Genomic DNA, 25,737 nt, shown 5'->3' on the forward strand with positions numbered 1-25,737 from the left:
AAAGGTGGCGCCCCTTAAGTGTGTTATATAATGAATGAATGAATGAATGAGTGTAAGAGTGTGAATAAACCTGCCCTGTGGCGGGCTTGTGCCCATTCAGGGTCAGCTCCTGCCTCGCACCCAATTCAGACAGTGTCCCCTGCCTGCTATGCCACGTTAATGCAGTTGCTGATGGACAGAGGTTAACGGCAGCTTGGATTACTTCAGTACTTCAAGGGGTCCACTGCGACAGAAGTTAGCGAGAGAAAGGCTCACAAAAACAAGGGGATGGCTGCAGGCTGCAACACAGTATTAGAAGCCATTTTCAACAAAGCCAGATGAAATCCGCTGGGATGCAATGTTATCTAACAAATAAAATATGAAAACTTTCAAAGGGGCGAACATTTTGTATATACACTGTAAAATACTATTTTATTATTGGATTTAAATATCCACCTTTTTAAAGGTGCAGATTAAATTTCAAGTCCTTTGTCACAGTGGTGACAAGTGTAAAAGGCACTGACTGCTGGCTTTTTCTCTTAGATGCCATTCGTGGTGACAGTCCCCCCCGAAATGTCACCTTCCCCTCTTGCTGAAAGTGCTGCTCAGGATGGAGGGGCAGTGGGAGGACAGGAAGAGGGTAAATCCCGTCTGCCATGGGTAGTTGGCCGCTGGAATCAGCAAAGCAAACAGTCAAGAGGGCGTAAACGAGATTTGCGCTTGTTTTCCCATTCCCCTCTCCTTTCACTCTGAGCTAATCTGCTGCATGCATCTGGATGAGCTAATGGCTGCTTTCCTGTTTAGATTGTACCAGGAGCCCAAAGGCAGACAGGTACATGTGACCCGAGCCAGCCTGTTGGCCTTCAAGCAGATTGTTCCCAGTGAGGAGAACGCAACAATGGGCCAAACGAAGAGAATGAAGCTGATCGGTGGGTCACAAAACTTCATGTGACATGTGTGATAGATAACACTACAGTATAGGAGGCACCAGTTTTTTTGTTCATTTGTGTATGGCCTACACATTGCAAGATGCCCAAAATAATTGCAATGATGAGATCTAAGCTGTACTACCATCTTCGGGCAGCAATAAAAAAAATTCCATGAATATCTGCGGACTGCCCCTTTTTTATTTTCACTTTCCCTTTAATCCTTCCTTTACCTTATTGTCATTTATGTGCATAACTATACCTGTAAAGTCTCTGTACATCACCCACCTCTGCCCTCTCAATCTGCTCCGTGTTGTCCTTTCCCTTTACTCCTCCCTCCTCTTTTTTATTTTCAACTATAGAGTTACAACCATAAGCAAGTCAGTCGTCTCCTCAGTCCTTTCTGCTTTTACTCCCATCTGCCCACGATCTTGCCACATTCATCATTTGTCCTCTCCCTGTACTCCTCCCAGCCTTATCAAGACCTGTTTGCAAACACGGGCCTCGTCCACTCCACTCCACTACGTTTTGTTTAAAAATGTAGATGTTTGTCTCCTTTTTCTCCTTTCATCCACACTACCCCGGCATCTTCAACCCACAAATACAAATAGAGTTCCAGATACTTTAGGAATAGCCGGCATGGCGTTTCAGTCTTGACGAGTGAAAACGAAGATTTCTGAAAAAGCTGACTTTCAACACGCTCTGATTCGTTTGTGCGAATTACATTGTGTCAAGCATGCGCATCTGTGGATCACCTTCAAGGCTCCTCCAAGCTATGTGGTACCACCCCGGGTCGAGAGGTGGCGCTGTTGCTAATCATGTCCTCTCCTATTCCTCCCACACCACTAAGAAGATGCCCCCTGAGGGCACCTGACTCTGCCCCTTCTGGTTTATCACAGGGTCAGTAGAAGGAGACGTCACTCTGCGAGCACAGCACCACACACACAGAGCTCCTATGATATAACCTGATGTTAATATGAGCCCGACTGGGGCTAATTTGTTAGATCTGCCAACCCGCCATTGGGCGTCTGTACTTTTTGTTTAATCACTTTGAAGTAAATGGGGACAACTGGGTTGGCGCTGCAAAAATTACTTGTCCAGGACTAGGAATTCTTCACTCATCCACAATAGCCCTTCCTTGATTGGATGATGCACATCACAACATCTCATTCCCCGATTGGTCATCTTTCACAGAAAAAAAACATATTCCAACACAGTGGACACACAGGAGCTGATTTCCATGGTGCTTCAGGTGTCGCTTACCCCTTATGCATCTAAACTGCATTTTGTACAGTCTGAATACTGCATACGTGTGCAACAGGAAAACAATTTACTGACCAGTTCTGTGATAAATCCAGTGGTCGACGGAGTTAGCATCTCTGCAAAGATGGCCGATTTTGGGTAATGCCGGGCATACATTATGGGATTTTTAGAAACTGGAGTCAAATGACTACTCACACTGCACAATGGAGTCGCCAGTCACATATACTCAGGCTGCCCAAGCATGCCACGATGTGGGTGCTCAGATTCTGTGTGTACAATGCACACTAACTACGGTCATTACACAAAGGATTTTGGGAAATTTGATGATAACGTTAGAAAATCGTATCGTGAGACTGCTCACACTACAAGAGAGCTTGTGGATTGTATGCCAGTCCAAATTTGAAACCCCTCATACACTGCACAAGAAATAACAGCTGATATAGCTGAAATTTGGGCCAACTCAGAATATTAGAAAACTCTGCTACTCTTTGTCCATAACCTCACCTCCCTGTGCTCTGTCCCATCTGTACTTTCCCTTTACTCCTCCATTCCTGTTCTTTACAATCAGCTTTGTTGGTAGCTTTATCTTAGTGGTCACTGAAATTCTTTTTGTTCCCCATACTGTCTTCTCTCCATTTTCTCGCTGTTAATTTCTGTCCATAACCTAACCTCACCTCCCCTTTAGATCTACCACATCTGTACTCCACCTTTACTCCTCTCTCTTATTATTTATATATATATATATATATATATATATATATATATATATATATATATATATATATATATATATATATATATATATATATACTGTGGTGGGTTGGCACCCTGCCCAGGATTGTTTCCTGCCTTGTGCCCTGTGTTGGCTGGGATTGGCTCCAGCAGACCCCCGTGACCCTGTGTTCGGATTCAGCGGGTTAGAAAATGGATGGATATATATATATATATATATATATATACATATATATATATATATATATATATATATATATATATATATATATATATATATATATATCAGTGGACCCTGACATTTTTCCATTAGTTCAGCTAGTCTATCTGTACACCACTTCTGACTCTACTTGTCTCAGATCACATGGATCTATCCCATCTGTACTCTCCCTTTACTCCTCCAACCTCCTTCTTTACAATCATCTTTATTGATAGCTTTATCTTAGTGGTCACTAAAATTCTTTTTGTTCCCCATACTGTGTACTCTCCACTTCCTCTTTGCTAATCTCTGTCCATAACCTCACCTCCCCTTTAGATCTACTATATCTGCACTCTTCCTTTACTCCTCACTCCCGTCATTTTATAGTCACCTGTGAATATATACATCTCAGTGATCTCTGACATTTTTCATTTCATTCAGACTGTTTATCTGAACTCCACTTCTGACTCTACTTTTCTCAACTCACACGGATCTGTCTTATCTGTACTCCCCCTTTACTCCTCCAGCCCCGTTCTTTACAATCAGCTTTATTGGTAGCTTTATCTTAGTGATCACTGAAATTCTTTTTGTTCCCCATACTGTCTTCTCCCCACTTTCTCTCTGCTAATATCTGTCCATAACCTAACCTCACCTCCCCTTCAGATCTACCACATCTGTACTCCTCCTTTACTCCTCACTCTCATCATTTTATAGTCACCGGTGAATGGTCCCTGACATTTTTCCTTTAGTTCAGCTGGTATATCTGTACACCAGTTCTGACTCTACTTGTCTCAGCTCACATGGATCTGTCCCATCTGTACTCTCCCTTTACTCCTCCAACCTCCTTCTTTACAATCAGCTTTGTTGATAGCTTTATCTTAGTGGTCACTGAAATTCTTTTTGTTCCCCATACTGTCTTCTCTCTGCTTTCTCTTTGCTACTCTCTGTCCATAACCTCACGTCCCCTTTAGATCTGTCCCATCTGTACTCTTCCTTTACTTATCCCTCCCGCTTCTTTACAATCTCCTTGATTTATAGCTTTAACATGGTGGTTCCAGACATTCTTTTTTCCACAGACTGTCTATTTTCCACTCCTCTCTACTAATCTATGTTGATAACCTCACCTCCCTTTTAGATCAGCCTCATCTGTACTCTTCCTTTACTCTTCCCTCCCATCTCTTAACAGTCATTTTATGTAGATCTAACTTAATGGGCGATGACAATTTTCTTTTGTGAGCCTCATCTCTACAGGAGCTGCGTGTGCCCCATCAGTGTCTGGCCATATAATTTATAGTGAACATAAGACCAGTCAGTCCATCAAGCCCGCTTGTTTAGCTAATAGCTAAGTTTCTTCCAATATCTCATCCTGATTCTTCTTAAAGGTTTCAAGGTTTCTGCTTCGACTCCATGTCTTGATAGTTTGTTTCAGATTCCCACAACTCTTCCTGTTTCCTGGCTGCAGTCCCTTTTAATTTCCATTGGTGTCCCCGGTACATGATTAACCATTAAGCTGAAATAATAGTCTGATGGATTTACCTTACCAACACCTTTGAGAATTTTGAAGACCTAGATTAGCTCTCCACGCAGTCTCCTCTGATCGACAGTTTCATTCTCTGAGTCGGTCGAAACAAAACTGCACAGTAGAAAGCCAGCTAATGGACCACATGACCTCCATGGCCAGTGCCAATGACTGCTGCAATCTTAGACCTCATAAACAAAGTCAAGAGCTTCATGAGTTTTATTTGCCACTTACAGCCCACTAAAGTTACTGGACGTTCTGTTGGTTCGGGGTTTCCAAGAAAAGGTCAGATCCAGAGATCACACACAGAGGTGACCACTTTGTTCACCGTAAAGTCCTCTGTGGGGAAACCCAGCACCCCCAGAGCAGAGGGCTTCACACGTCAGTCCAAAGTGGCTCATACAAGTAATAGAGCAGATGTTCCCATGAAGGAATCCTGGTTATTTTTGGAAGATTGATGATGATCATAAATGATCTGAATTCATCACTCACTTCCAGGTTTGTTTTTGTTTATTTCTGTTTGCTTTTTCTGAGCTGAAAATAACTTTCTGTACTGACTTAAAAATAAAAGATAAAAAAAGAAGGTTGTTATTAACCCACTGTAACCAGGGTGGAAATCTGCTGAGTTCTGCATACCAACCCTAAACTTGGACAAACAATAGAATGATTAAAACAAAGAATATGTTTTAAATGCATAAAATATACAATGAAAAATAAATAGTGGGAAACACATGCTATGCTAGCTGGATAGGCTCCAACAGACCCCCCGCGACCCTATTCAGGACTAAGCGGGTTAGGAAATGAGTACCACACCACTACATTAGTCTCTGTTTGTGCCTTTCGTTCACACTAACCCAATGTTTTTAACCCCGGAAAACAGAGAGTGGATGGATGAGTGTGCCGACTCTAATTGTATTCTGATTTGTTTGTGCTTATTACATAGCCCTTCACTGATTGGATCCTGTTATTACATCTCATTCCCTGATTGGTCATTCATTATTGACGAAAATCATATTCCGACATAGCAGACACAGAAATTAGGGTTAGAGGTCTATGTTGACCGACTTCATCGAATCCTTTCAGACAAAGCTTGGGAGCAATGAGGAAAGACTTAAGAACATTTATGTTAGGTAGGACGTCAAGTGGGGACTGGGTGGTCTTTAGTCCTTGGAACCCCTGCAGATTTTGTACGTAACTGGACAATTTTTTTCATATCTTTCTGGCCATCTGGCCTTATCATAAGACTCATCTGTATTTACTTACAATATGATATTGTATATAAGGACACTACTCTTTTACCATTTACAGATCTTAGGGATTTATTTTTATATATTTTTTTCTTTATTTTATTTGTTATACACTTTTCAAAAACAGAAAAAGAAAGCTTTTGCTTTGTAAGATTTGAGGAGTGAAGTGACTGAAATACACCACAAGTCATGTTATTGTATCATCACAGGGACAATATTACACTCAACCATCCACTTACTTGAATTCTCTTCTTGAAAGAACAGACCCTGGACGAGACGCCAGTTCATAACATATATTATTATAGCCTGTAACCTTTGTAAGAGCTCAGAGAATTTTACAAAATTAGTCATTCATTATTAGGCCATTACACTCACCGGCCACTTTATTAGGTACACCTGTGCAATTGCTTGTTAATGTAAATGTTTAATTAGCCAATCACATGGCAGCAACTCAGTACATTTCAGTATGTAGACATTGTCAAGATGACCTGCTGAAGTTCAAACCGAGTATCAGAATGAGGATGAAAGTTGATTGAAGTGACTTTGAATGAGGCATTGTTGTTGGTGGCAGACAGGCTGGTGTGAGTATTTCACAAACTGCTGATCTGCTAGCCTCTTCACACACAACCATCTCTAGGGTTTACAAAGAATGGTCTGAAAAAGGGAAAATATCCAGTGAGCAGCAGTTCTCTGGGCGACAATGCCTTGTTGATGCCAGAGGTCAGAGGAGAATGGCCAGACTGGTTTGAGCTGATAGAAAGGTGACAGTAACTCAGATAACCACTCGTTATATCCAAGGTATGCAGAAGAGCATCTCTGAGTGCACAACACGTCACATCTTGAAGCAGGTGGGCTACAGCAGCAGGAGACCACAGCGGGTAACACTCCTGTCAGCTAAGAATAGGCAACTGAGGCTACACTTCACACGGGCTCAACAAAACTGGACAATAGAAGACTGGAAAAATGTTGCTTGGGCTGATGAGTTTTGATTTCTGATGTGCCATTCAGATGGTAGGGTCAGTATGTGGCATCAATAACATGAAAGCACGGATCCATCCGGCCTTGTTTCAACGGTTCAGGCTGGTACTGGTAGTGTAATAGTATGTAGGATATTTTCTCGGCACACTTTGGGCCCCTTAGTACCAAAAAAATATTGTTTACATGCCACAGCCTACCTGAGTATTTGTGCTGACTATGTCCATCTCTTTATGACCGCAGTCTGCCCATCTTCTAATGGCTACTTCCAGCAGGATAACGCACCATGTCACAAAGCTCAGATCATCTCAAACTGGTTTCTAGAACATGACAATGAGTTCTCTGTACTCAAATGGCCTCCACAGTCACCAGATCTCAATCTGATAGAGCACCATTGGGATGTAGTGAAACTGGAGATTCGCATCATGGATGTGCAGTTCAGAAATCTGCTTCAACTGCGTGATGCTATCATGTCAATATGGACCGCAATTCATGAGGAATGTTTCCAGCACCTTGTTGAGTCGATGCCATGAAGAATTATGGCAGTTCTGAAGGCGAAAGGGAGTCCAGCCCGGTACTAGCAAGGCGTACCTAATAAGTGGCCGGTGAATATATATTGTTATAGTCAGTAACCTTTTTAAAATTTGACAGTTTATTATGTGGCAACTACATTGTGAAGGACACTAGACTGAAAAATGAACCTACCAAAGTCTGAGCAACAGAATTAATGTCCATGTCTGCTCCACATCACATGATAAGTTGCTAGACAAATAAACATAAGCATTAAAAATAGTGTAAAGGTTCAGCATGTGGTGCGTCATTATTGCACAATGGTTCCCAATAAGTCAGAAGCAGCTGCTGGTGCAAAGTGATCTCTAAGAGGAATCTCAAATATTCATTTCGAACTTCTGAAAGACTAGATAGCCTGCTTGTAGTTGGGCTAAAACATGCAGAAATCACTTCATGAAAGCATCTCTGTTCACTACTTTTTCTCCTAAAATGGTACTCATCCACCATTCACCATACAAAGTCTAATACTGCATCTTATTTATTCATCCATTTTCTAAGCTCATGTCCTATTAACTAGACAACTATCTAGTTATTGGGTATGTCAGGCCTGCCAGCTCTCAGTTGCTGGTCTTGTCAGCTTACGTGACTGCAAATCGCTGGCCATGTCACATTTTTACCCCAAAGCAAGCCTATTAAATGCACAGCCATCAGTGGCCCTTCCTAGAAAGAACCACCACGAACTGAACTGAGCGTCTGCATCAACCACACATAGTCACACACTTATACAGGACCCACGTGGAGCTTACGCCCATTACATTGACCGTAATCTTCACTGTGACTTCATTGATTATTTATCTGTGTATACTTACATGTCTACCTTTACTTTTACTCTGTGTATATTTGGAACGGTTAATAGTAACTGTGCATCTAAAGCCATTTATACTCACATATAAGCCGGGTCTTGATACCCAAAAAATTGATCATAAAATCAGACCCTGTCTTATATGCCCGTTCTTCTTGCCTCCTCCAATCCCGCATCAGTTTCTCAGACACATCGAATTTTGTTGCAACAGTGCAGTTACCAATTTCTTTCGCTACTTCAATAACGTTTAATTTAAAACCAACTTCATATTTTCTTCTGATCGAACGCTCTGTCGTAGATAAGGGATGCTCTTACGATAAAGATGTATGAGGGTGTGAGATACAAAACACACAAAACAGGGCAAATGTTGCTTTGGAATTATTTGGGTATTACCGTGTGATCACGTCAGGCCCGTCGCGACAAGGCAGGCAAACCAAGCAATTGCTTGGGGCCCCGAGACAACGACTGGTTAAGAATAAAATGCAGCGACAAACTGTGTGAGCGCCCCATTGATAGTGAATGCAGTAAAGTGCAATGACACTGTTATCGGGATCCCCCTCAAGGGGGCCCCCCTCGCTGACAGCAGCCAGCCAACCACGCGATCTCTGCTGCCGGCAAAATACAAAACTTCCTCGGCAGTCATGAAGCGGAATTATGCTTCAGGAAGCCAAAAAAGAAAGAAGAGAAAGGAAGAGGAGGATAAGAAAAAACAAGACAGTGGTAAGTGATAAATTACACACATAAAATAGCTCTACTTGTCTTGTACAAATGGTGCAATTTTGCAGCAGGTAGGCTAGCAGAAATATGTACTGTATGGCTATGCTGTGGTTCCTTTGCGTGCGTGCGTGCTTGCGTGCGTGCGTGCAGGGGGCCTCCATGTCCATTTTGCTTGGGGCCCCCAAATTCCTTCAAACGGCCCTGGGTCACGTAGGCACAATAGAGAGACAGAGAGAGAGGTTAGGAGCACACGCTGATAGATCGCATTGCCGCACCCACATAGAAAAAAAAGGCTGTGTGCTCCGTGGTTACTCGCTCAGGTGGACATTAGCATATCATAATGTCTTGGACCAATAGCGTGTGTTTTTCAGATTCGACTTGTACGACCAACATTAGAAAATACCAGAAATTATACGGTAAAATCAAGTCCTGACTTACCCGCGAGTACTTTATATACGGTAGTTTCATATTTACTTAGTCTATTATCTACTCTGATATACTTTTATCTAAGGCATCTATAGACTTGCTCCAAATGGTATTTCATTGTATTGTACAGTGACAATAAAGGTGTCTTGCATCTTTCATCTTATTATCTTGTATTATCTTATTATCTGTACCGAATGCAGGACAGCTGTGCTCGCCCCCCTGTTTCTGACAGCCAATAGCATGCTGCCTGACAGAGCAGGTGCTGTATGAAGGGTAAGAGTTACGGCAATTTCGGCCCTTTTTTTCTTTGCTTTTTTTCCATTCTGTTGTGGTATGTAAAACATCACGCATCATACAGATGAGCTTCTCTACTGTTTGTGAGGTCCAGAACACCCATTGTGGTATAGAGAGTCTGCGGCTTCAAAAAAAAAGCGTCAAGTTTTAAATCCATAGAGTCGTGTTACACTCCGTGGGCACGATTGCACGACTGTGGGGAGTTAATGAGGTAGTTGGAGTGTTCTCAACGGCTTCATTGGCTTCCTGCGGCGTGTGATTAAGGCGCTGCGCCCACGGAGACGTGAGTGTATATATATATATGGGTCGGCACAAGGTAAGGGGGGAAGAATTCAAAGATGGAGGGAGATCACAAAAAAAGACCAAAATGGAAAGAGGTTAAAAGATGTGAAATGCAGTCTTAGCAAGAGGATCTGGCCACCTGGAAGGAGGAGACAGCACGAGCTTTAGGAGCGTTAGCTATGGTGCTCTAGGGGCTACATTTAGGTGGAGTGTGGCGAGCAAGGCAGGTGCCCTCCCTAGGCTTCCACGGTTCGACCACATTAAATGTGAAGGAAGAAGGGAGGAGAGCCAAAAGGTGCTTGTGGCTGCTGAGTCTCTGGCAGCTACGTGAGCAATGGGTGAGCCAGGGAGCATGAGAAGGAGGTGGACAGAGATCGGAACAAGTTAGACTGCATTTTAATGGATTTATTTATTATTTTTATTCCCACTTTTTATTGGACTTTTATGGATTTGTTTATGAATTTTTAAGCCCTGAACTTTCCTTTTGGACACTGACTTGTCTGAGATTTCTTTTCGATAAAGGGACTCGAGCACATTTTCCACCATCCTCTGGCCTCATCAGTGAATTGTCCTCATATGTCGGCTCATCTCGGTCACAACTATCGGCAGTGTTGGTTCAGCAGACTCACATGTGGGAAGAGGGAGTCTGGAGGGGACTGGCATCGTCACACCAATCACTACATTATACGCATTGTACTACCAGATGAGCTAACGACATTTGGTTATGGACTAATTGGAGTGAGTTGCGAGGTATGTCACAATACATGACAGGCTTCACAGGAGGACGCTGATAAAATACTCCTGAGTTAATAAGACTAAGCAGATGAAAGCTACGACTTGGAAAAGAGTTGAAAGTCATGTAATGTGACATGGCCTACATGGCCTACTTTAGGAAGGACATCTAAGGGAACTGCAGCTGCTAATCGTTTAGGGCTGGAGAGTCCTACCACAACTAGCTAGCTGCCTACAATGTCCACTTCACCCTTTTCAACATTGGCACGTCCTAACAATGACTGGTAAAGTCCAATCTACCTGATAGTTTAAAGTATCCATTTGATTCTGCGTAGCCATTAGTATTCAATGTTTCAAAAAGGCTATCGAGTTGATCAAAATGAACGAGAGCCACTCTTGTTACCTAACAAAATATTTATCCGTACAATACTTTTGAGTGTTTCCTGATTAAACACAACATTGGTTAGTCAGTGGGTTTGACTTTAATGATTATTTTTACTATACATACTCATTTTTCTCAACTTATTCTTCTAATAAAGTTTCAGGAGGGGCAGCACAGTGGCGCAGTGGCCTCGCCATTAGGAGACCCAGGTTCGCTTCCAGGGTCCTCTATGCATGGAGTTTGCATGCTCTTACAGTGTCTGCGTGGGTTTCCTCCAGGTGCTCCGGTTTCCTCCCACAGTCCAAAGACATGCAGGTAAGATGCATTGGCGATTTTAAATTGTCCCAAGTGTGTGCTTAGTGTGTGGGTGTGTGTGTGTGCACCCTGGGGTTTGTTTCCTGCCTTGTGCCCTGTGTTGGCTGGGATTGGCTCCAGCAGACCCCCGTGACCCTGTAGTTAAGATATAGCGGGTTGGATGATGGATGGATGGATGTATGGAAGTCTCAGGAACTGAGAGCTTCATTGATCACATGACAAAGACAAATGGGTAAGGAGTACATTGGGAAAGTTAAATTGTGCTCTATTAATCACAATGCAGTTCTTTATTTGGATACATTCTTGTTTGTCATGGTGACTGAGACGGGCAACGTGTTGCCTGTTGGTTGGACATGTGAGTAAGAATTTCCCTGTAATGTGTTTGGGAGACAGTTTAAGGCAGGGGTCCTCAGTCACGGTCCTGGAGGGCTGCAGTGGCTGCAGGTTTTCATTCCAACTAGTTTCCTAATTAGAAGGCAGTCCATGCTGATAATGAAACTTGGTATTGAACCGTTTTGCTTGTTAATGCACTGTAGAGTTTCCTTCTGTGAGAACATCAACCAAATGTTTTGTGGACCAGAATAGATTTAAACTTAATGGTCCTTCCTGTTTCCCTCTCATTCTTGTCTAAACTCTTTTTATCACAGACACTTCATGGTAAGCATGTTAGCTGGAGAGCTGCTGGTGTATTGGTTATCTGCATCTCATTATTAACTAATGTCTGGTTAAGGAAACAGGCAACAATTAAAACTTAAATGCAGCTACTAAAATCTAAAATAGGCAATTAAGGGTAACAGGAATGGTAACAGGCAAGAGAACTAAAATTAAGCCCAAAAAACGTATTGCTCTAGTAGTAAATTAAAGGGTTCTAATTAAGTAATTGGTTAAAGTGAAAACCTGCAGCCACTGCGGACCTCCAGGATGGTAACTAAAATTTGTATTTGATGAATGAAAGCACTAACAAGGCATAGAGGTAACACCAACTATCATTATCAGTAAGGACTGAGTTCTAATTAGGACACTGGCTGGAATGAAAACCCGTAGCCACTGCGGCCCTCCAGGACCGTGATTGAGGACCACTGCTTTAAGGGCTCCGTTGATGGTAATTACTCACCGAGACCAGGAGTTGGCGCTGTGCACTAATGCCATCTCCATTTTTCCTTCTGCAGACCGGACGATTGATGGCCCAGTCATATCTGACATTACCTCCAGTGTCAGGCCTCCTGGCTACTCCCCTTCTTGTCTGAAGACCGGATGTTTGGCCATCTTATGCAGTTCAGCTTTGAACTCGCATCTGGAAAGGAGTTACTTTGTGCTTTTTGAAATTCTGTCATTTTTTTTCTTGTTTTTTCCAGCAATCTACAGGCAAAGCTTGCCCAGCCCTTTTTATGTGTCCTTTCCTCTTTTTATAGTGGCGTAGTCGGCAGGATGGTTCTATGTGAGAAGGAACAGTAGCACCTTTTGCACCTGATGGGAGTACTGCAATCCTTACAAATCCAGGTAGGAGAACAACGGACTCGACCAGCTGGTCGTGCCCATAAAACCTCCACAGGGAGACACCCAGGAGGTATCTGTACCAGATGCCCGAACCACCTCAGTTGGCTTTTCTGTGGGAATTGGCACCTTATCGTGGTGGAGAGGTTTGAGTGCCTCTGTGACTCTGGGAGCTTTGTTGTCTGGAGCAAAAACTCCTGGTAGGACCAAGACAAGACAAACTGGTCAGACAAAGAGCAATTCACAGGCCCTAATGATGCAGACTTATAAATTTAAAAAGACTACCCAACCTGGTATGGGGTTACCGGGGCCTCCTGCTGCAGCCAGGCCTGGAAGGAATGCCAGCAGGCGAGTGTTTGGCGACCGGGCTTATCAAAGGGCCCGGTTGGGCACCGCCCGAAAAAGCAATGTGGGACTGCCTTCCTGTGGACCACCGACAATACAAGGACTAGGAGCTGGGTGCAATGTGACCTGTGTGGCACTCAAGGGCAGAGGCCTTGGCAGACAACTAGAAGTTGTGTAGTGCAATATCACCTGAACGTGTGCGCATTCCCTCTTCATAAGTCAATGACGGCCAATGTGTACACGTTTGTTAGTTTTAAGGTATTCTGCACCATTACTTAACTGAATTTGTAAGACCTTTCAGTAAGAGTACGAAATATGGAGAAAATTAGTCTTATAACAAATTACTTTGAAAGTAAGGGAATTCATTATAAAGCAACAAATCAATACATTATGTGTGTGTGGCATACAGGAAGAGATCAAACCACCAAATATGAACAAATAACACACTAAGAAGTGAAAAGAAATCATCTTATGGACTGCAGCATAAGAAAACACCAAGGTGAGAGGTGAAAAACAAGACAACATCAGGGCAAAGATAACCACAGTCAGTCATTTTCCAACCTGCTATATACTAACAAAGGGTCACAGGGGTCTGCTGGAGCCAATCCCAGCTAGCACAGGGCGCAAGGCAGGAACAAACCCCTGGGCAGGATGCCAGCCCACCGCAGGGCACACACACACACACACACACACACACGGGACAATTTAGGATCGCCAATGCACATAACCTGCATGTCTTTGGACTGTGGGAGGAAAGAAGATAACAGCATTTAGAGAAAATAATCTAACGTGTAACTTGGTGCCCAAAATTCCAAACGCATTTTGCGGATTTAGAGAGGAGTCAGAGTACAACATAAACTGCTGTTCTTTGGGTTCCATTAACCCCACAGGTACACCACATTTTGCCTATCCATGCATGGTGGTGTGCCTGGATTTCCTCTCGCTAGGACTGACAATGGGCCTTTGTCTTATCCATTGTAATTAGACAATCCATTTGCTCGGCGTGGGATTAGAGGCCCACTCCACTCTATCCACATACTCGGCCTACTCTGAGTGTAAAATCCCATGAAATGATTGGGAATGGTGCCGCTAGGCCCCCCACTGAAGGCGGGAGTAGCGTGACCCGTGCTCTCGAATTGCAGCAATACTTTATTTAAATCGGATGCAATGCCGTTTGAAAAGTCAAGTCTGGAAAAGTTAAAGGGGGTTTATATATAAGGTCTAAAAATAACTCTCATTTCCAGCCTATTTTTCTTAGTCAAAGCACACTGAGAAGTAAAGTCTCGGTCTAGCAACAGGGGAAGACGTGTTGTAACTGATAAAGATCAAAGTTACCAATAGAATATTTTTTTCATTTAATTAAAATCTGACGTCCTGTGATGGATTTGTGGCCCGTCGCATACTGTGATGTCCTAGTTTTTTTTTTTTTTTAATTTTCCTCTGGGTACTTTATGTTTCTTCCCACATTCCAAACATTATGCAGACTAGGCTCACTGTGGGGGCTATAAATAAGTTTGTGTGCATGAGCAGGACCACCAGTGTGCACCCAGCCACTGCTACAGGGGTGGCCCCTGATGACACTGTACTGGACTAGGCAGAGTTTAAAAAAAAGAACAACTTAAATGATTATACAGGCATAGAGACGATTCCAAAACATACTCAGATCCCTTCACTTCCTGCACACTTTTATTGTGTTGCAGATTTCATTTTAAATGGATCCATTTGTCATGCCTGCCCCTCAATCTACACTGAATAATCCATAATGACAATGTGAAAAAACATGTTCTGAGGAGAGTTTGCAAAGTCCACTGTATATCTGTCCCTCCATCTCTCACACCTTCTGATATGGAGCAGAGTCGTGGGGAAGCTGAAGTCTATCCCAGCAAGCATCAGACGCATCCACTTTAGAGGGTGCCAACACATCACAGGGTGAATACACACACACACACATATATATCAGGGGCTAACTTAACATCACCAGTCCAGCTAATTAGAAATAACCTTGATACATTAGGATTAAAAGTCAAGACGGAGGTAAAGAATTTAGGTGTAACTATTGACTCTGACCTGAATTTTAAATCACATATTAATTACATCACTAGGACAGCATTTTTTCATTTAAGAGATATAGCAAAAGTCTGTCCCGCTGAGCTTGCCTTGGGTGAGCTGGAGAGACTGGGAAGTAGCTGTGCTTGGCTGGTGTGATCCTAATATCTGCTATAAGATTTTAGTCTCGTTTTAGCCTTGTGTTAAACATCTGGATTTTACCTTTTTATGGATTATTAACAATTGAAGCACTGCACTTATTTTTGGATTTTTTTGGTTGATTTTAATTTTAGCATAGTAGGCAGGATAGATAGATAGATAGATAGATAGATAGATAGATAGATAGATAGATAGATAGATAGATAGATAGATAGATTTTAATTTTACCATAGTAGGCAGGATAGGATAGATACTGTCACACACATGCGTATGGTAGGCAGCTAGAGGGACCAATCAAAGGCAATTCTATGCCAGGCCAGGGGTGGCAGGGTGCAGTAATCTTTCCTCTGATATTTCAGCAGATCAAACACTGGAAATCCTGCCTGATTCCAAGAACGTCACTTCTGGTTCCTGCCCCCCAATGACGTCACTTCTGCCGACCTATTACAAAAGCCAGACTACCTCCACATGTGTTCAGTTCTGTTTTGGACTCAAAACTGTTCACAACTCTTATATTTGCCTTTTCACAGCCAGGGATTTTGCTGCCCCAAACCTTGTTCTGTGTATTAAGGCTGATTATTTCATAATCGATAGATAGAAGTGAAGTAGTACTTTTGTAATAGCCATACAGTAAAGACGGGCAATTCTCCAAACTGTAACTACTTATTACAGTTCTATACATCACATACAGTGCATCCAGAAAGTATTCACAGCACATCACGTTTTCCACATTTTGTTATGTTACAGCCTTATTCCAAAATGGATTCAATTCATTTTTTTCCTCAGAATTCTACACACAACATCCCATAATGTCAACGTGAAAAACGTTTACTTGAGATTTTTGCAAATTTATTAAAAATAAAAAAATTGACACAGCACATGTACATAAGTATTCACAGCCTTTGCCATGAAGCTCCAAATTGAGCTCAGGTGCATCCTGTTTCCCCTGATCATCCTTGAGATGTTTCTGCAGCTTCATTGGAGTCCACGTGTGGTAAATTCAGTTGATTGGACATGATTTGGAAAGGCACACACCTGTCTATAGAAGGTCCCACAGTTGACAGTTCATGTCAGAACACAAACCAAGCATGAAGTCAAAGGAATTGTCTGTAGACCTCCGAGACAGGATTGTCTCGAGGCACAAATCTGGGGAAGGTTACAGAAAAATTTCTGCTGCTTTGAAGGTCCCATTGAGCACAGTGGCCACCATCATCCGTAAGTGGAAGAAGTTCGAAACCACCAGGACTATTCCTAGAGCTGGCCGACCATCTAAACTGAGTGATCAGGGGAGAAGGGCCTTAGTCAGGGAGGTGACCAAGAACCCAATGGTCACTCTGTCAGAGCTCCAAAGGTCCTCTGTGGAGAGAGGAGAACCTTCCAGAAGGACAACCATCTCTGCAGCAATCCACCAATCAGGCCTGTATGGTAGAGTGGCCAGACGGAAGCCACTCCTTAGTAAAAGGCACATGGCAGCCCGCCTGGAGTTTGCCAAAAGGCACCTGAAGGACACTCAGACCATGAGAAACAAAATTCTCTGGTCTGATGAGACAAAGATTGAACTCTTTGGTGTGAATGCCAGGCGTCATGTTTGGAGGAAACCAGGCACCGCTCATCACCAGGCCAATACCATCCCTACAGTGAAGCATGGTGGTGGCAGCATCATGCTGTGGGATGGAACTGGGAGACTAGTCAGGATAAAGGGAAAGATGACTGCAGCAATGTACAGAGACATCCTGGATGAAAACCTGCTCCAGAGTGCTCTTGACCTCAGACTGGGGCGACGGTTCATCTTTCAGCAGGACAACAACCCTAAGCACACAGCCAAGATATCAAAGGAGTGGCTTCAGGACAACTCTGTGAATGTCCTTGAGTGGCCCAGCCAGAGCCCAGACTTGAATGTGATTGACCATCTCTGGAGAGATCTTAAAATGGCTGTGCACCGACGCTTCCCATCCAACCTGATGGAGCTTGAGTTGTGCTGCAAAGAGGAATGGGCAAAACTGGCCAAGGATAGGTGTGCCAAGCTTATGGCATCATATTCAAAAAGACTTGAGGCTGTAATTGCTCCAAAGGTGCATCGACAAAGTATTGAGCAAAGGCTGTGAATACTTATGGACATGTGATTTCTCAGTTTTTTTATGTTTAATAAATTTGTAAAAGCCTCAAGTAAACTTTTTTCACGTTGTCATTATGGGGTGTTGTGTGTAGAATTCTGAGGAAAAAAATGAATTGAATCCATTTTGGAATAAGGCTGTAACATAACAAAATGTGGAAAAAGTGATGCGCTGTGAATACTTTCCAGATGCACTGTATACTGAAACACTTAATTACACACAGCACTGCTGTGCAAGGATTCAATTCAGTGCAAAGGCAATCAGCATCCCACATCTGCTGCTGTCACTCACATTTCCATGTGGCGCCAACTTGTGAGTCTCCAATACGCTTTTAATGTTTTTTTCATATTTCAGTCATGTTTGGCAATTGCTTATCTAATAATAAAAGTTCTTGTAACTATGGTGCAGGATCGCCTGTGGCTCTAATTGGCGCCAGGAGCTGCTGATTGCTGTAGCTATGCCACATCCCCATTTTAAACTACGACTATGGTTGCTGGTGTCTCCATTAGCTGAGTGAGCTATGGCTGAGCTGGGGAGACAAAGAGGGAGTTCAGGGGAGTCAATGACTCACTGGCTGTGGCATTGATTTTAGTCTTTTATCTATAATTTCATAAAATTTCAAGCAAATTAGTCAAAGCATTTGAGATATTTGGGGGACTTAATTATTCTGTTGTTTGGGTGGGGGGGGGTACACCTAAATATTTAAATATCAAAATGTCCTTTCTAAGCAGTGTGTACCACGCACACATGTCTGGGTTCAAATCCAGTGTTTATATTTAATAACAAAGTGTACCCATGACAGGTTCTCATCTCACAGTGACAGACATAACACACACACTCACACTTCAATCCTCACTTACAGTACACTGAGCTACTTTGGAGATGCCTGTTAACTTAACATGTCAGAGGAAGCTAAATGGTAAATGTATTGATACTAAACTACCAAATTGGTGTTTTTATTTTGCTTTTCCACAGCAACTCCAAACAGAGAAGCTGGCCAGTCAAACGGTGTGGCTTACCTCTGAAGGCTGCTGATGCAAGGATGCCAAGTTCAGAAAGCTCCTTTGTGCCTGGAAAGCTGCATTCACCATTTCAGCCTAACAGTGGGGAAAAAAAGAGAGAAAACCATGTTTTGTTAATAAAACTTTATTGATTAACATGTGCCTCACAGTAAGGAGACCTGGGTTTGTTTCCCTGGACCTCCCTGTGTGGAGTTTGCATGTTCTCCCCGTGTCTGCATGGGTTTCCTCCCACAGTCCAAAGATATGCAGGTTAGGTGCATTGGTGATCCTAAATTGTCCCTTGTGTGTGTGTGTGTGTGTGTGTGTGTGTGTGCTTGGTGTGCATGCCCTGCGGTGGGCTGGCACCCTGCCCGGGGTTTGATCCTGTCTTGCACCCTGTGCTGGCTGGGATTGGCTCCAGCAGACCCCTATGACCCTGTGTTTGGATGTAGCGGGTTGGAAAATGACTGACTGATTAACATGTTGGGTTATCAATGTGTTAAAATACAAATCAAACCATTTAACACTATAATAGCAAAACATGCGTTTTGCACATTGAGCATGAACAACTGGATTGTGCATTATGGGACACAGTAACTGGAGATTTTCTTTTCCCTTTTTTCCATGGATGGTCTTCACATCGTTAGTTGTTGTACAGAATCAGCTGCTATTGCCTTCTATGATGGTCTCATGCAGAATGGAGAGAGACGTTTATCTATCTATTTATCTATCTATCTATCTATTATATAGTGCTTTTCATATCTATCTATCTATCATATAGTGCCTTTCATATCTATCTATCCATCTAAATATTATACAGTGCCTTTCATATCTATCTATCTATCTATCTATCTTATAGTGTCTTTCATATCTATCTATCTATCTATCTATCTATCTATCTATCTATCTATTATATAGTGCCTTTCATATCTATCTATCTATCTATCTATTATACAGTGCCTTTCATATCTATCCATCTATCTATCTATCTATCTATCTATCTATCTATCTTATAGTGTCTTTCATATCTATCTATCTATCTATCTATCTATCTATTATATAGTGCCTTTCATATCTATCCATCCATCTATCTATTTTATAGTGCCTTTCATATCTATCTATCTATCTATCTATCTATCTATCTATCTATCTATCTATCTATCTATCAGGTCATATACGTCTTTCTCTCAATTCTGCATGAGTCCATCAGATTTAAACATTTTTCACAACTGACAGCACCACAAAGTACATGGGGTAAGCAATGTATCACTTTAAAGAGGGGTATTCCTTTAAACATCCGCTAACTGTAAATGTGCAAAGGACTGGCCAATGAAAATGATCTGTGACTGTTTTTGGGTAATATCCAGTCCCTCCTTCAGTATCTTGGTGTGCCCCAAAATGTCCAACACTGCCATGTTTCACAGGCTGCAATGAATAAGGTTGCAAAAACTTCATGTAAAAATAAATAAATAAAAGTAATGGGAAAGTTAAGGAGCAGGAGCAGGTATAGGGAGCACTTTCAACTGAACCAGACTGAAGTTGGGAAAGGGTGAGGTTATGATGTTTATCAGGCTCAGGGGTCCATGGACTTGGGGTCTGTCCCTAGTAATAGCACTCGTTGTAATTTTCTGAGTGCCCAAGTGGGGAATCTAGTAGTCTAGTGAACAGAGGGTGGGCAAGGGCTATTGAGGACAAGAACAACAGATTCTTAGTGCAAAAAAGTGCATGATTTATTTATTTATAAATACATACGGTCCTCAAAATCAAAATCTGTCATATTGTTAGGTCATAATAAATACCTAAAACACCGTTAAAACCCCAAGAATCTCCAGAATCCTTAGTTGTTCCACCAGAGCAATTCGAGTCACAGCACTCATTCCGTTAATCCCGCCATCTTGCTTCTATTGCTGCACTTTGCTTTAATTGCAGCAAAATCACAGCATTTCCTTCATCCTCACACTGGATCGCTATTCTAATCCCTGAACCTGTCGTTCCCATCCCTGTCAATTCTCAGATTCTTGCTGCTCCGAATTAACAGCATTGACATTCACCACGGAATCCGGCCTCATTGATTCTCTCGCTGACTCTTTCATCTGTGCCCCCAGTGAGTCACCAGAGCCCAAAGTCTCTCCGGTTTTTGTGCACCAATCAGCAGGCTTGATGCCTTCTACGGGACCGCGCTCAACACACTAACTGGAGGTTCCTCCGCCTTGGGACATCCATCTGACAAAGCACTCTCTCTAAATGTGCTTCATTCTCCCATCTCCTCTCAACTTCTGTCATCACGTACGACGCACGCGCACACAACAATCCTTCTGCGTTTCTTTCCTCCCAAGTTCTCGCTCCCTTTAATGAATTTATCTATGAATGAAGGTGCTGCCATAACTGCCACCAGGAGTTGATATTGAGGGGTGACAGCACAGATCTAAATTGCATGTGCTGAATTAGCCAACCACCCCATCGACTGCTCCGATTACTGCTCTTACCGCTGCTCTTACCATCACTTGCTGTTCGTCACATGGCCACATGACACAAAGTCACACTCTGTAAGCACCGAATAAAATGACGAGCCCAATTAAAGGCCCTCATGAAATCCTATGTGACTTACGTGTAAGGTGGTTTGTAATAGTACTCCCTAACCATTTGGTTGCAAACTGAAGGTGGCACTACCATCTTTTCTACACAGGGCCATGATAAATAACTTTATTTATGAAATCATAATATCCATTTATTCATCTACTAGCTGTGCTACCCATCTAAGATGGGTTGAAATCCAAGTAATCAATGCAGACCTCAGCATATTCAGTGTTAACATTTGCAATGCACCATCTGTTGGAATGTATTTTGTAATGCATGTAGTGATAAAGTGCAATGCATTATTACAAATGTTTGTGATGCGCCATCTGTTAGAATGACAAATGCAGTGCATATGTCTCTGTTATATGCCATTTGGTATGAAATTCATATAAGCTGTGGTAATGTGTATGATGTGCAATTTGTTTGAATGACAAGTGCAATGAATTTTATCAGCACAAATGTTTGTGATGCGCCATCTGTCGGAATGACAAATGCAATGTATTTTATTAGCACAAATGTTTTTGATGTGCCATCTGTTGGAATAACAAATGCAATGCATATGTCTCTGTTATATGCTATTTAGTATGAGATTTGTATAAGCTGTGGTAATGTGTGTGATGTGCAATCTGTTCGAATGACAAGTGCAATGAATTTTATTAGCACAAATGTTTGTGATGCGCCATCTGTTGGAATAACAAATCCAATCCATTTTATTAGCACAAATGTTTTTGATGTGCCATCTCTTGGCCTAGCCAGGGTATAGTTGCATGATTACGTGTGTGTGTGAGTCTGCATGTAAGTAAGTCTATTCCAGCAGTAACGAGCAAAACACAGGACCCAGGCCTGGATGGGATGCCAACTCAAATAAAGGAGCATTCACTCAGACCCAGGCTAGGTCAGTTCAGAACAGCCAAATAATCTGCTGTAACCCGACGATATAGGAGAGTCTGTGGGAAAGCTGGGGAGAGCGGTGAAGAACACACAAATGTATTGAGACCCCCTTTATGTATTCTGTTAACTGTGCAGCAGAAAAGCACATTAATATTAATCATTTAGCGGGCCTTCAAAGGGAAATAATTTTCAATAGCAATTCCCATCGTATTTCTGAAGTTTCATAGACTCTGTAGCTTTTCTAAATCCTCCAGTGGGATATACCACCCCATACCTCCCTAGGGATTCATGATGGATATACACGTCTGCTTTGGCTCCAGAGTCTCCCAGGGTGTTTAAACATAGATGCCATGGATCCCAAATGAAAGTTAAACTGAAACCATATGAAGTCATAGTGCCTTCAAGTAATTAAATAATCATCAATATTTGATGCCAGATTTTTTTATCTCCTTTTGGCATCTCATCCAAGCGTAGTTCCTGTCTTATATCCATAGTTAATGGACAGATATTGCTGGGCTCCATCGATGTGAATCAGTTTTAAATGGCTTTGTTTTCCTTCCAGTTTAAGTAAATCTGCGTTTTTACTAAGTCTTACGTGTTCAGTAATTTTTGAAGTTTGTATTTGCATCTATCTGTGAACTTGTTACAGTGCCCTGCGTCTGCACCCCGTGAAGGGATAGTCAAGAATTAGACTGCCCAAACAACTGGACCCACTAAAGCTCTCATATCACTCCAGTAGATCCACAGACGGCACCATCACCTTAATCGTGTATACAGTTCTGGCCCACCTGGACAACCGGAGAAGGAATTATGTGCAAATGCCATTTATAGACTTTAGTTCCGCATTTGATACAACATTCCCCCCAACGCTCATCACCAGGTTTAAGTACCTGCATCTGAATACTTGACTATGCAGCTGGGTTTTCAGCTTCTTAACAGGCAGATCTCACGTGGTACAGCTAGGTGGCCACACTTCATCATCCCCTACTCTCAACACAGGGGCTCCACAGGGCTGAGTTCTGAGTCCTCTGCTGTACGCATATAACTGTATGGCTGCACATGACTGACTCTACTAACATTACTGTCAGGTTTGCCGATGACGCAGATGTAGTAGGGTTGATCTCTAACAACAATGATCAGGTTTACCAGGACAATCTGTCACACTGGTGTCAGGAGAGACAGCTTTCTCCTGAATGTCAGCAAGACAAAGGGATGATTGTGGGGAACTTTGGGAGAAAACAGCACAGGCGATACCACCCCCTCAGTATTAACGGCAATCAGGTGGAGAGGGTGGGCAGTTTTAGATACCTCAGTGTCCACATCACAGAGGACCTGACCTGGTAAGGAAGGAACTACAATGTCTTAACCACCTCAGATACCTTGGGGATTTTAGGCTACCCTCCTAGATATGGAGGCTCTGAGGCAAGGGATTTGCACTAGCAATCGGAAAGTTGCCGGTTTGAATCCCCTAAATGCCAAAAGTGACTCTACTTCGTTGGGCCCTTAACCTGCAATTGCTCTGTCCTGGGTATGACGTTAATCTGCATCCAGCCTGCAAGGAAAAAACCTGGGGGTTGGTGGCAGGATTGGCACTGAATCTGCCATAAAAAAAAACTCACACCGGTTCTATTCCAGCTGAACGAGTGTGGTGCTGAGGTGTCACCCGTCACATGACTGCACTCAGGTCCTAATCTGGGATCCCGAGTTGGTTTGTCATGTGGTGGGTGCATCAATGCGTGGTATTAGCGCCTGCTCCTAACCTCTCTCTCTCTCTCTCTTTCTCTCCTAGATACTAAAGAACTTCTACACATCCATCATTGAAAGTATCCTGAGAGGAAGTATTACCGTCTAGTTAGGAAATAGCATGTAGCCGGACCACAAGGTGGTGTGGTCACATTATGTGTGCCCTCTCTGACATCTCTAATAAGCGATGTCGGACCAGGGCAAAAAAAAAAATGATTAGAGATGCCAGGCATCCCAATAATGGCCTCTCCACTGTGCAGCGGTCAGAGAAACACAACCATTGACTGATGACCAGTTCAAAGAGACTAAGGAGGAATCTTTGTCCACAGTCCATCCACATCGGGATCGAGGACACTGCCGAGAGCGACATGATACCCATTGCTGATTCTATTATATTAGTTCTATTTTTGCTGTCATTCATTGATCTTTATTCTTTACTGGGTTTTATATTCTTCTTCTAATGCACAGTCTTTCAGTTTAGCAATTATGTATTTCACTGCATATTGTGCTGTATATATAATTGTATGAGACAGATAAAATTAAATTTGATTTTTACAGAAAAATGAACTGACTTTCATAGTGCTGCTGGGATTGTTTCTAGTACTGGCACCTCTGAATTGAATTAGACAACATTCATAATAGATGGACAGATGACGGCTTTCTCTTACTGTCACCTCATCTGGGGTGGGTACCTAACTTGAACCCAGGGCTCCTATGATAGGCAAAAAGCCCACCAAAAACAGGAACAAAAGCGTCTGATAAAGGAGTTGTTCACCTAGCCGCCCATACAAGGCTGCACCAAATGCTCATGGCATAGAGTTGGCACCTGAAACTCCAAACTGGATTAAGCAAGCTTGAATGATGAATTTGCTCTTGCAAGAACAGAACATATATAAAAAATAAAAAACTTGAAAGTGAAGGAATACTTTATCATGGAACTTAAATATTGAATTGTTCATGGTATTATTACCTAACTAGCCATGGTATCCATCTAAGATGGGTTGAAATCTAAGTAATTAATGTAGAACTCGGCATTAGTGTTTTCAGGGCATTGTCTATTTGAATGTATTTTGTAATGCATATACAATAGTAATACATTTATTACTACACATTTGAGTTGTGCCATCTGTTGGAATGACAATGCAATGCATTTGTCTCTGTTATATGTGATTTAGTATGGGATTCGTAAAAAGACTGGTAATATTTGTGATGCGCCATCTGTTGGAATGGCAAATGTCTCAGTTATATGTGATATAGTATGGGATTCATAAAAGCAGTGGTAATGTTTGTGATGAGCAATATATTAGAATGATAAATACAATGCATTTTATTACTAGAAATATTTCTGATGCAATATTCATTGGAATGACAAATGCAATACATATGTCTCTATTATATGGGATTTACTATAGGATTTGTAAAAGTAGTAGTGATGTTTGTGATGTGCCATCTGTTCGAATGGCAAATGCAATGTCTCCGTTATATGTGATCTAGTATGGGATTCATAAAAGCAGGGGTAATGATTGTGATGAGCCATCTGTTGGAATGACAAATGTGATGCGTATGTCTCTGTCATATGCATTTTGGTATGGGATTCATGAAGGCAGTGTTAATGTTTGCAAGGAGTTAGAATGATAAATGCAATGCATTTTATTAGTAGAAATATTTGTGATGCAATATTCATTGGAATGACAAATGGAATATACATGTCTCTATTATATGGGATTTACTATAGGATTTGTAAAAGTAGTAGTAATGTTTGTGATGTGCCATCTGTTGGAACGACAAATGCAATGCATATTTCTTTGTGCTATGAGATTTAGTATGGGATTCATAAAAGCAGTGTCAATATTTACAATGCACCATCTGTTGTAATGACAAACACAATGCATACTTCTTTGTTACAAGTAATTTAATTTTGGATTCATAAAAGCAGTGGTAATATTTTTGAAGCATCATCTGTTGGAATAACAAATGCAGTGTCTCAGTTATATGTGATTTAGTATG

The 25,737-nt window shown here is 42.1% G+C and overlaps 1 protein-coding gene across 1 annotated transcript in view; it reads right to left on the reverse strand.

Moving 5' to 3' along the window:
* The window catches only part of cap2 (cyclase associated actin cytoskeleton regulatory protein 2), a 143,116-nt gene that overhangs the window by 55,398 nt on the left and 61,981 nt on the right, over window positions 1–25,737 (reverse strand). The window contains exon 4 of the mRNA XM_039736722.1: window positions 18,538–18,615. Coding sequence (XP_039592656.1) covers window positions 18,538–18,615 — 78 coding nt within the window. The remainder of the gene's footprint in view (window positions 1–18,537; window positions 18,616–25,737) is intronic.

Source organism: Polypterus senegalus, chromosome 15 (genome assembly GCF_016835505.1).
Source record: "Polypterus senegalus isolate Bchr_013 chromosome 15, ASM1683550v1, whole genome shotgun sequence".
Lineage (NCBI taxonomy): Eukaryota > Metazoa > Chordata > Cladistia > Polypteriformes > Polypteridae > Polypterus > Polypterus senegalus.